Below are 13,100 nucleotides of genomic sequence, written 5' to 3' on the forward strand. Positions count from 1 at the left end.
GTTGGTTTACCTGGATGTCTAGCTCAGCAATTTCGTTTCAATTTCAAATGGCTCAATGTTAGGATTGTTTGTCATTCTTTTTTTTTTTGTCATGTCAGATACAAAGTTATTATGTCATTTCACCTGAATATTAATTTTATGCATTTATCTGGTGATGAATTCAAAGTTTATGGAAGATGTCATCTCCTGGATGTCTGTTCTGCATGATTCTTTTTTTTCCTGCATGTTGTTGCAAAGCAACTTGAGATAATGTAAATAGATAGAAAATAGAGTCATTTTAAAGATGCGCTTGTTATATCTAATTTCTTTTTCATAATGTAAACAAGCAAGCATGCATGCAAATGTAATAATAAAGGCAGGTAAAGTGAACTTGTGATGTACAAACACTCTGCTAGTTTTTAATAGAGCACAAAATGTATAATATCATGCATGAATAATCCATTGTTTGCATTGCATCGTAGTGTTCAGCCATCAGTGATTTTCAGGACAGTATCTTCTGTCTATAGCAACTAGTTTAGTACATACCCAAATCACTATTATAGAGGTTCATTCAGTAACTTTTATATAATCGCTTTGAATGATGTCTAAAGCAACCCTCATCCTGGGATCTCCTTCCTAATCATGCCAACTCTTAGATATGAATTGTATGGCAAGAAAGATGAATACTTACTCCACATTGAAATCCTTTCGCAAAAAGAGAGAGAAAAAAAATGACTTCCCTGTGAAACTTCTTGTAGTATAAAAATCATTAGTAAATGCTGCATGAAAGACAAAATTATTCTTCTTGTAATACAGAAAAAGTCCCATCCTAGACTAGCACTGCTTTACTGTAGCAAAAGGAAGCAAATGATCAAAGTGTTATTTCTTGTAAATGACCAAATTTCATCAGTCATTTTACATGCCATTAGCATCATATCATAGACTCTTGACTTACAACCTTCATGCTGTATGAGTGTCTCTATTCTAAACGTAGCACTAAAGTAGAATGCAACAAGTCCATTCTGTAAACAGCAACCCAAATTAGGATATTTGTCACTTGCTTCCTTTTGCCACATTAGAGCACAGGTTGAGCATTCCTCAGTCTGTTCACCTGTTTCTCCTTCATTCATACCTCCTCTATCTCTCTCCATCCTTTCCCCTTCTCTCTCCTTCACTCTCTCCTACACATGGTAGATCAATCTAGCTCGCATGTATTACCATGGCGTTGCCGGTGTACAGCGTGATATCGAGGCTGCGGCTGAGTTCTATCGCTTGAATGCCATTCAGAACCTTGATGATCCGGTAGCTCAGTACGACTACGCCGTCATTCTCCTCAGGGTGAGTATCTTCCCCCCGCCCCTCCTTTCTATCCCTTCTCTCCCCCACCTCATTTTCATTTACAATCTTGTCTACACCTTGGCTAAACTTTGGCTATACCTTGACTACACCGTGACTGCACCTTGGCTACACTGTGGCGACACCATGGCTACACCATGACCACACTTTAGCTACACCATGACAAGTCTTTAAAGGACAAGTTCACCTTCATAAACATAAGGATTGAGAAAATGCAACAATATTAGTAGAACACATCAGTGAAAGTTTGAGGAAAATCGGACAATCGATGCAAAAGTTATGCATTTTTTAAATTTTTGTGTTGGAACCGCTGGATGAGGAGACTACTACAGCCTGTGAGTCATATGCGTACAACAGTATAAAGAAAATGTAAAAGAAAATTCAACATATTTTCACTTTTTTCGCATAATAATAGAGCACTTGACTTGCCTCTTTCTAAAGGCAGGGGGAATGATATTATCCATAACATTTGTCGGTAACGAGTCAGGGGAATGTGTACTTTTTTCAAAAGATGGAATTTTGTGAAATTCTCTTTATATTTTCCTTATATTGTTGTACGCATGTGAAATCTAAGTTATTCATACACTGCAGTAGTCTTCTCATCCAGCGGGTACTGCACAAAAACTTCAAAAATTCATAACTTTTGAACGGATTGTCTGATTTTCCTCAAACTTTAAATGATGTGTTCTACTAATATTGCTACATTCTCTCAATCCTTATGTTTATGAAGGTGAACTTGTCCTTTAATAGAGTATCCTCTGCTCCTCTGATTATGCAAACCTCTCATGATGTAGAAGAATAAAAAAACAGCAACACACATTGCGTAGATCAAAAGCTCGTCGTCATTGGTTCAGGACCAGTGCATGCTACATGAGAGACTTTTTAAAGAAGTTTCCAAGATATCAATCACCAATAGAAAGTAAGAAATAGCAATCTTAAAGCTGACTGGCCACTACCATAGTAGTACCAATCATTTCAGGTTGCTATACAACTGTCACAGTGTCTTCATAGGGTAGAGCCGATAGGATTAAAGGTCTTACCCACAATGCATCATGGGGAAAGGAGTCGTAGACAACCATTGCTCCATGCATGAGAAGCCTTGCTGCAAACACCAAGTGCTTTGAATGAAGGCTAGAGGGTGCATGATAGATACAGCATTTCACATGATCAGTGGCAGGTATAGTAGATTTTGGCCTTGAAGGATTTCTCTTCTTGCTAATAGTACCAGGCTGACCCCCAGAGAGACTGACCATCACAAAGAATCATCTTAATAGCAGACAGCTCATAGAGCTGAGAAGATGGAAGCTGACAGTGTATCACATATTAAAGCATTTAATGCTTTCAAAATACACTAATGTCAATGCTTGTAATACTTGGAGGCAATAGGCCTAATGCTTATTACCATCAGAGTTGTATGATCTCATCAAATTCTGAGCAAAGTATAGTGGACTCCCATTATAACAAAGTCCCCAGGACTGGCAGTTTTCTTTCGTTGTGTCAAAATTTAGTTATAACTGAACAAATAAACAATAAAAATACATAATAGCGGATAATGGTGCAGCCTGAATTTTTACTTCATTGTAACCGTTATAACCATGTTTGTTATAATGCGTTATAATGTGAATGCACTGTACAATCCAAAGATATCATGGCACAAAATGCCAGAATGAATAAATTGTAATGCTCGCCACCATGTATCTTTGATTGAAACATGAAATGATTTGGATAAAAGTTTTGTGATGAGTAAGCTGGACTCTGCAAACATGAGATGAAATGTGATGAGTTCTGTGGGGGCTGTGTGGTCAAAAATACCATCGTGTGGAGAGAGTCAATCCTTGCTGGGCCAGAAATAGGCATAACCTTTGACCTTTGCAGGCCAAAGTGGCCCAGCAGCTGTTTTGGGGGACACAGGGTGTGAAGCGTGACATGGAGCAGGCCGTTGTTTACTATGCCGACACGGCTAACACTCACCCCCTGAACCGTGTGGCACTCTACGACTATGGCATAGTCCTCATCAGGGTGAGATGTGACAGACTCTCTGTAATACCAGCAAAATCATTGGTTGATCTATTTTTTGCCAATTTTAAGAACACTGAAATAATTCTCATACAGGTGAGAATGATACTGTTAAAAATGTGAGTTGTACCATAATGTGCGAGAGTGCTTTCTTGACTGTAGCTCTCAATTTTGCAATGTAAGTCATGGAATTTTAAGAAGAAAAAGTAGAGTCTGACTTTGAATTGTGAGAACTCATGATGCTTACATTTTAAGCTAGTTGATATGCATTAATTACACAGGATGTCTATTTGTCTTGACTTGACCATTTCGCTTGTGATGCAAAAAAAAAAAAAAAAAAAAAAATATAGGTAAAATATTTCCCTGAAGATTCAAGTATTTCAGCACCACTTTCAATTCTTACCCCCTCTCAACCCGTAATTAAAGATCTACAGTTCTGTATATGATAAAAAGTTGTGAAAATGGGTAAGCATATCAAATGACTATTTGACATATTCATACAATGTATGTCAATCCATATTTTATCTGCATCTGAGGAAAGAATGAAGAACTTCTTTTTAAAAGAAAAAAATGGACATGAACATATAATGAACGTAACTAATTTCTTTTTTTCTCTTTCTTTACTTTTCAAACAAGAAGAACATATAAAGCTTTTGATGCAAGAATGAAAAATAATGTGTTTCCTGTTTGTATGGTGACCAACTGATATTCTTCTGTGTGCAGGTGAAATACTGGTAATTGCATATAAAGTACGATATAGTTCAAGAAACGTTTCTGAATTGTTAGTGGAAGACCCTTAGTATGGTCAATATATCCTGATGTTTCTACCCAAGGAGAAAAATGAATGAGATTGATGGTGATTTAGAGATAACTCTTTGGTTGTCATTCATTCTGTGTAGGGCCAAGGGACTGAGGTAGATACACAAAAGGGACTGGAGTATCTCAACAGATCGGCTGAACTGGTGAGAAAATATTCTGATTGCCTTGGGATCAATTTACCTTATTCGCCTGCGATAGTGCCGCACTATTTTTGGCAAAAATAAAGCAGTGAAGTCTACGTGAGGCCTATACGCCAGCACAAGCAAATTACTGTATTGTCTTTCCAACCCAGAGAATCACTTTCTTAACCGACGCACATAATCATGTATGGGATTATGCAATGTGCCGATTGTTATTGTTATTGTTAGGAAACGTGTGGAAACACATAGAAATGACATAGTTTCTTACAAAAAAAGATAACTTAGAAAAGTAATCATCTTTTGATCAGAACAAAATCCCTCTGATTTTTCTGTTTTTCATCACCAAAGTTAGGATGTGGCTTATCTAGCGTTGCAGCCTTATCACCGGCAAATACGGTACTTCCTATACCACTCATGTTAGAAGGAATGATTACAGGGCTGCCACCTCTACCTGAATCTGCAGAAGGATCCCTGAAAAATAAGAGTGTACAGTCAAACCTGTCTACAGAGACCACCTTCTATAGTGGCCACCTGCTGGATGCGACCAACTGCCATTTGCAACCACTAAACACAATTCCCCCTCAGAGAAAAATTATGTTACAACCCTGTTACAACCCCCCCCCCCCCCCCCCTCTTGGGTGGCCACCATTTACAGGTTTGACTGTGCACTCTTATGCTGTGGGAGAATATGAATACTTTACTGATTTGGGAATTACACTGTATCCTCACTCTTTGAGATGCAGTAACATTCCACTCAAGTATTTCTCTGATTACTCTTTGCAGTCTTCCTGATTTTGATGTTTGAGTGTTGGCAGTGTTAAAATATAATAGTCTCAGTCCTATGAATTTGATGAAACATTTTGATAACACTTTCTTTCTGCTTTGCTAGAATATGAAATCAGCTGTGTTTAAAACAATTTGAATTCTTAACCCGTTGATGACGGGTTCATTTTGCTGCAACATGCATTTCCCATTAACACTTGCCTGAGTATTCTCGGGACTCGTCCTCAGCGGGTAAATGAATTGTGTTTATAATTTCTACTAACACTCTTTGTTGTCAGCATGTGCTGTATCAGTTCTATTCAGCCAACATTTTTGTCTCTGTTCACTCACCCTTAGTCATATATCTCATTGATTCTAGGGCCATGGTCCAGCGTATACCGCCCTCGGCTGGTACAAGTTGAACATGGAGCATGAGGATGAGGCTGCAGCTCGTTACTTTGAGCAAGGAGACGCCCTGGGTCACAGGGACGCAGCCCACAACCTGGGCTTCATGTACCTGGTAGGACGCTACCCTGGGAAACCCATCGACCGGGTAAGTCAAATAAATTTCAGTTATCTAGGATAGAAACATTTCCAGTAACAGTACAACTTTCTATTCCAGGCTGTGCAGCAGTAATGTGCATTCTGCCCTGCACTGCAGCATTTTGCATTTTGGTCATATGTCATGAGGAATTTGATGTGTGCAGCTAGGACTCTTATCCGGTTGAGGAAGGACTGTGTTTGCTACAACACACATTTCCCATAGAAACCTGCCCGAGTATACTTGTGACTCGTCCTCAACAGGTTAAAATTGGACATTGTTCACTTCTTGTTCTGATCAGTGGTGCATATTGCCTTGTGTTCCGTACACATAATGGCTGATTGCAGGTGTTTTCTTTTTTATTTGTTGCTGTGAAGAAGCAGCAAAAAATGATTTGCTGTTGCCAAGAGGCATGAAGACGTGATGTATATCAACTTGCCATATAGGAGCCTTGTGTGTGTGTTACAAGCTACTTAAATGGACGTTTGTTTTTGTTTGGTCAGGAGTTTACACCATACTTTTTTAATCCGCTCCATATGGGGACCTGGTGGCCTATGCATTAAGTCTATGGGCATTTTAGAATTCAGTATGGAAAGGATTAATAGTGTCTGTCCATTGTTTTGTATCACTCCACCGTGCAGTTCAAAGCATTCAGCTACTACCTGAAAGCAGCCCAAATGGACCACTGGGATTCGGGGTTAAAGGTCGCCGAGTTCTACAACCATGGCTGCGAGTCACTACCACTTAACATTGACTTGGCCACAGCGTGAGACATGTTATATTTCCATTTGTATTACTGAATAGCAGCGAGAAGTTCACTGTCTTACCATGCTCTTCTTGCAACAGCTTTTTAAGATGCAGTTTCAAGGGAGATACAGTGCATAAGTATTAAATCTTGTAGGCAAGTGAGGAGCACAAGTAACAAACTGAAATGTAAAATTTTTGATAAGAAAATTACTCTATACGCCAAATATTTCACGAGGTGTTTATTTTCGTGAATTTTGCGTGTCAAGTGCTATTCGCGAAATTAAAGACACGCGAATATAAAGACTCTGATCCCGATATAAATGTGACGCACACTTATGTATTTCTCCATTCAATACAGGACTCCACGATTGTGAATTTAACCGCTTGTGAAATCGTTGGGAAGTCTCGATTCGCGAAAATTTAGACTCGCTAAATAAATAGCATATACAGTATTTGATTAGCTCTGATCACTCTTGATATTGTGGTGAAATATTGCTTAATTACCTCAAACTACAAAACAAGGAGAGTATTTAGCAATATGTTTCTGAAGGCACCTCTTAATTCCTTTCACTTTGTGACCAAACAGGTGGGCACGTTACATCGCTGAAAAGAACCGAGACATGGCGTGGGCCTTGAGGCGAGGACTGGATGCCTACCTGGCCCAGTCATGGTCTGAGAGTTTTGTCCACTATGCCATGGCAGCTGAGGCAGGGCTTGAGGTAGCACAGTACAATGGAGCCATACTGTGTGAGGAGAATCATGTGAGTGAGACACAAACCAGGCATGGTGCTGATTAGAAGCTGAAGGACCTTAATGCTAGACGCAATCCCATTGGAGTTACTTCCTTCTGCTCTGACTCATGATCATAAACAGATGAATTTCCCTTTAGTCTAATTAGAAGTTGTATGAAAAATAAATACAAATTGCTCATGTTTTGTGCAACTTGAAATCTTTTTAGTTCAGTTCAGTGAAATTTATTTCTAGCAAACACTATACATAAGTACAAATAACAATTCATTTAATTTGAAAATGCTTGGGGCACATCTCTAGAAGCTGAGTACCACAAGTACATGTAGATTAAACAAAAATGTGCCTATCAACTAGACGATTATAAGACTTTCTATGTTTTGCCAAATTGAAGTTTTTGTACTAGCATTCCATTCTGTAGCTTTAACACTCTATCAACAATTTCTCTTGACTCTTATTATCATGCAATCAAAAAAGAAATAAATAATTTTTACCAGTCTGATTCTCGTATTTGATTCATGTGTGATTATAGTTGTACATTGTATGTCTAAAATACAGTTATTCATTCACAGCCTATGAAATGATTATGGTTACCAGGACCTATCAAACTAGATTCCTTTTCTCTCTAATTGATGTGACCACACACAGGATGGTGTAGCTAAGGAGTTTGTTGATGGAGACTGTGCGTGGAGGTATTGGAATCAAGCTGTCCTAGGCTCCCAGCCACACATCACATGTAAGTAGGGAATTATCTCCTTAACCCATTGAGGACAGACTGATTTTGCTGCAACACACATTTCCCATAGAAGCTTGCTCAAGTATACGCGGGACTCGTCCTCAACGGGTTAAAAGATCAAATGAGGATAAAAATGCAATTGATAACACTGAAATATCAAGGGAATAGGAGATTCGAATGTGAGGTTGATTTCAAGGGTTTGATGGCTAAAAGAGTTAACAACATTCTTTTCAGTTTGAGGTATTTACGATAAAACCTGCTAGAAAACAATGAAAATGATAAGAAAACATAGGATATTTTGAATCATGATTTTAAGAATTTTCCTCGGTATACAGTTCAGGTATCATTTGAAAGGTTTTATTTTGCTCTATCTGATGGTAGACTTACTGTGAAATGTTCATGAATTGTCCTTAACCAACTTGCAATCTTACTGTTCATTTATTTATTCTATCTTTCTTTTTGGGGGGTGGGGTTCTTAGTCATATAGCAATTGCATCGGAAGTTAAATTGAGTCTTGATCTACATGCTAGAGAGATGATGTTGAGAGAGAAGTAAAGAAAACAAAGAAAGAGAAAAACTAAAACAGTTTGACTGAAAGCAGCAAGCCAGCAAGTTTACAGTGATCTCTTGCCTCATGAGCGTCTTATTGATCCTTACAAGAGCGTGAGATGTCTTCCTGATAGGAATCTGTTAGCCTCATTTGTTTTGTTGTTCATGTTGTTCGTGTTGAATAGCAAAATTTCAGTAGAGTGGACTCCCGTTATAACGAAGTCCTCGGGACCAGCAGTTTTCTTTCAAATTAACAATAAAAAACAAAGAGCGGATAATGTTGCGGCCTGAATGTTTACTTCGTTGTAACCAGGTTTTCTTTGTAATGGGAGTGCACTGTATTTATTTTATCCTTTGTTTTATTCAGCTATCCTAAAAGTGGCAGACTACCACTGGTATGGCCACAGCAATGAGAGTAACAGAGACACAGCTATACAGTACTACATACAGGGAGCCAAAACCAGGGAGCCACAGGTAATATGTTTAGTCCATCCTCTCTGTAATAGCTGGTGGTATCTTCTAGTCACTGGTATTCTTATCTTTGGTGGCAGTTGATTCCGGTCTGAAATCAGGAGTAGAATACTCAGTAGAGAGTTGCCAGATAAAAGTGTCCTGTTCTTTAATTCATTACATCATAATTTCTTGCCCACATGATAGTGATCAAGACATTTTGTTAACTTGTTTTAAATCCAGCCATACATAATAATTTCTTGTCACTGTCGTGATTTGATGATGATCAAAAATATCTAGATTGTTTTTTGCTGTTGTTATTATGTGTGTGATCGTTCTAAACGGAAATGACAAGATTTAGAATTGTAAAGTCAATGGTGAATGAGCATGGGTCCTAGAGTTACATTTTGTACAACTAGTTGATAATGATACACACATTCTGACTTCTGAGCCATGTTATATGTGACCCGCTGCAACAAAAGGATCCGAAAGTCAGGGAAGGACAATTTTCTGAAAATGACATGACATTATTCCCTTACTCTTCCACTTTAATGTCATATATAACATGACTTATAAAAGTACCCGGTTGCGGAGATATCGATGATTTTATTAGCGCATGTCGAGTGGTTTAAGAAATCAGTGTTTCAAGAAAACCACCTTCAAAGTTTTCCTTCCGACGTTATCATGATCAAGGGGAGGCATGACAGTTTTCACCGCCTGACAATAGAAGGTAGGCTCCTAGCAACCTCCGCAATGTTCATTCAAGCTTAGCGCCAGCGGTCTACGTACGACCAATCAGTAACCAGGATGCCACAAGCTGACCAATGAGATCACTCCCTCGTTGCTGGGGGCGGAGTCTAGCTGCGGCGCTATATCCAAATCTTCAGACACGTTTGTGTTCCATTGAAAGTCGGAAAATCATGGCCTAGAAAAATGCTATTTTCTTGCCTTTCCTTTGATCATTTAGCTTGGTAATTTCGGCAGATGATAAGAAGATACATTAGACTGCAAAATTATGTTGAAAAACAGAAATCCGAACGTTTTGACGGATTTTGATGATATGACTTCAAACTCAATTTTCTTGGCTCACCCGTCAGCGACTTTAGGATCCTTTTGTTGTAGCAGGTCACATATATTCTGTTGTAGGACAAGTGAATGAAGTATCTCGCAAATGAAAGTAGAATACAAATAATCATATTACCTTACAAAGAAGAGTATTACAATGAATCATGGAATCTGAATTAGTAGTTCCAAGTGATAAATCATTAGTTCTTGACTGATAGCCTTTCTTGTCCCTTTAGGCTCTATTCAACCTGGCATACCTTCTTGAGAATGGGGTCACCATTCCCACACATGTCTGGGGAAGTCTGGGTATGTCATACAAGGTTCTGAGCTCAGAAGACAACGTGACCAAGATTGCTGAACTCTACCGAATGTAAGTCACTAAATCTTTTCACCTGAATTCACTTTTATTCACTTGTCTTGTTGGGCCCCTGGAAAGACAAAAGTCTTATAATACAAAGAAGACAAAGAAGGGTTGAATCATGTAAAATCCTAGATCTGAGGACTAGACTCCACCGAACGTTAGTCTCTACATCTTTGTTAAATCACAAATCTCTTTATATGAATAAATGATTCTTGTGTTCAATTGTTTCTACCCACTAGAGTTAGTGTGCCGATAATTTTGTTATCATGGCTATTGCTTAAAATACTGAATTATCAATGCTTATTTACATTGATGAAGGGCAGTTTGTCAATCAGTTGAAACACAAGCTTCATGTTACATAGCACAGGGAGAAAGTAGATTCTGGAGGAAAATGGTTTTGTGTGAAAAGTAAGATCTCTGTGTCTTCTAGAAGATGTGAAGTTATATTCACAGTTGAAAAAGTGTTAAACAAGTTTAGATAATACTAGTGGAGAAGTGGTTGGCTGATCCTGATAATGTTTTTTTTCTGTACAAATTCAGTGGAAATAATGTCATGCATGTCCTTGTGGACAAGTTTCAGACTTGTCATAAATTAGGCTCTCTGCATTGTACAAAGTTTTACCTTGTTTGCATGCTGTGTCGTAGACCAGAGAGATCCCAAAGCACTGTTCTCACATTCAATACATGGAAACACTAACAAGGACTCACCCTTCTAAGGAGCTCAGCATTAGAGTGTAACTCTTTGAAAAGAGAAAATTGCACCATTAAGTAGTTTGATTGTACTGGTAATCAGAGTAAGGCCCCTGCTAATTGACATGATCAGTAACAAAGACCAAGCCCCATTATCTGGACATAATCTTGTTTGCACTAACCTCAACAATAATAGGTCTCATAGAGATTTGTCTTTTTGCTGTGAAAACTTCCCTCTGTCCTGATAGTAGGTCAGCCAGACAAAGAGTGTACCTTATGAAGAGTTTGGCTGGACAATACCTCTTGTCTGTAGTTCTTAGGGATTAATTACTAAACACAGCCCACTGCCTCCAGGTATAAGATATCCCTTTTGGTAATAAACTCTGTACATTTCCTCCCATTAGGATTTCTAGTTGGGTTTATGTAGTGAAGCTTTAACCCCAGAAAACCCTAGACTATAGAGAAGTAAAGTGTTTATTGTACTGGCTGATTAATCCTGTGTTTAGAAAACAGAAGATTTATCCAAGCTTGCTGCTGAGTGTAAACCATCAGGAGTCAGACTTCATCAGGGTGTTATTATGCAGAGTAGATAAACCAGCCGCGGTGATTAGGAAACATGTTATTAGTGGTTGAAAGAAATAAAGTAACTACTGTCACACAGTCCTTTTATACTGTCAGTGTGCCCAGGGTCTGAACAAGAGGTGTATGTATAGTGTGCCAAGATGCTAATCCTCCAGTACAATGGTAAACATTGAAGCAGGAGATGGGGGGGTGAATGTGTGATTATAGCTATGAGACTCCATACAATCTTAATCTGCCGAAATTTTAGAGAGTATTACAAGTGCTACAATGATACCTACATCAGCACATTTCAATAGACAATCAATTCTGTGATGACATCTTTCAGGTGTTGTGATGGTTCAATCAGTGTTCTTTCTGTGTATTTCAGGTGTCGTGATGGTTCAATCAGTGTTCTTTCTGTGTATTGCAGGTGTCGTGATGGTTCAGCCGATGGCTTTATTCCTTGTGGTCTAGCTCTCCTGAGATTCCAACTCAAACAGCTCTGGTTGGAACATGATGCTACAATAAAGGTAAGGAAAGATAACATCCCAACACCCCCTTCCCCCAGAAAAAGAAAGCAAAAAACAAAACAAAACAAAATATAACTGCCAGCAACCAGAGATAACTTGGTGTTAGGTCGCTGCCCAGAAAGTAGTAGACGACAGGTTCGAGTTTCCTTTTTCCGACATGTCTGTTCAATCAAAAATGTGGATCAGCAGTTGTGATCTTACAGACGCATTTGTACAGAGAGAGACAACTGATAAAAATCTACCTGTTTCCTTACCTTTCATGTAATCATTATAAAAAGTGAATATAAATAATAGACCACTACTTCCAATGTTTGATTATAAAAGGACTTACATAGAAGGGCTTCAGCACTTTTGTAGCTCAATGCCATGTGTAGAAGCTTTCTTCTTGGGGAAAAAAAAATCCCTGACTTCTTCTTTCTCCTCATCCCCAACCCATTTTCCAGTTGGCCAGTGCAGTGGTGGTTGGCTTCCTGACGATACTGGCTTGTGTGTCAGTCTTCACAAACCACTTAGGAACTGGTACACATAGCAGCAATAGCAACAATAACAACAACAGTGACAACAATTCACCATTGTCCCCCGATGTCTCCACAACGAGTGACCAGTCAGAAGAAGAACCAAAAGAACAGCAACCTGCTACATGTGACACCACTTCAGAGACCAGTGGGGCATCTCCACCAGGGGCGGGGCCAGTTGTCGTGGCAACAACATCACCAAGTGAAACGTCTACCACTTCAGCAACATGATCACTATTTGAAGCTCATTAGTCATCTACCATCATCAGTATCATAATATTTCTGAGTAAACCATTAATACTCAAAACTTTAGAAAATGTCATTTATTAGATTTTGTTTGACGAGCTTTTATCTCTACCCACTCTCAATGGGCGAGACATTGTCAACATATCTTATTACTTCATTACTTGAATGGAGGAGACGTACATGTAGATCAGAGGTGTACAGTGTTAAAATGTTCCAGACTGTGCCATACTAGTACTTCTTTCCTTATTACTGTATATAGAAGAGATGGAACAAATAAACAAATAGTAAAA

The 13,100-nt window shown here is 38.7% G+C and overlaps 1 protein-coding gene across 1 annotated transcript in view; it reads left to right on the forward strand.

The window, feature by feature from the left end:
- LOC139724664 (protein sel-1 homolog 3-like) overlaps nt 1-12,795 on the forward strand; it is a 29,792-nt gene extending 16,997 nt beyond the window's left edge. The window contains exons 13-22 of the mRNA XM_071635823.1: nt 3,211-3,354; nt 4,251-4,313; nt 5,452-5,625; nt 6,255-6,379; nt 6,947-7,121; nt 7,756-7,843; nt 8,760-8,866; nt 10,144-10,277; nt 11,950-12,049; nt 12,493-12,795. Coding sequence (XP_071491924.1) covers nt 3,211-3,354; nt 4,251-4,313; nt 5,452-5,625; nt 6,255-6,379; nt 6,947-7,121; nt 7,756-7,843; nt 8,760-8,866; nt 10,144-10,277; nt 11,950-12,049; nt 12,493-12,795 — 1,413 coding nt within the window. The remainder of the gene's footprint in view (nt 1-3,210; nt 3,355-4,250; nt 4,314-5,451; nt 5,626-6,254; nt 6,380-6,946; nt 7,122-7,755; nt 7,844-8,759; nt 8,867-10,143; nt 10,278-11,949; nt 12,050-12,492) is intronic.
- The last annotated feature ends 305 nt before the right edge of the window (nt 12,796-13,100 follow it).

Source organism: Diadema antillarum, unplaced genomic scaffold, assembly GCF_040938485.1.
Source record: "Diadema antillarum isolate AM-2024a unplaced genomic scaffold, OU_Dant_1.0 scf00000001, whole genome shotgun sequence".
NCBI classification, from domain to species: Eukaryota; Metazoa; Echinodermata; class Echinoidea; order Diadematoida; family Diadematidae; genus Diadema; species Diadema antillarum.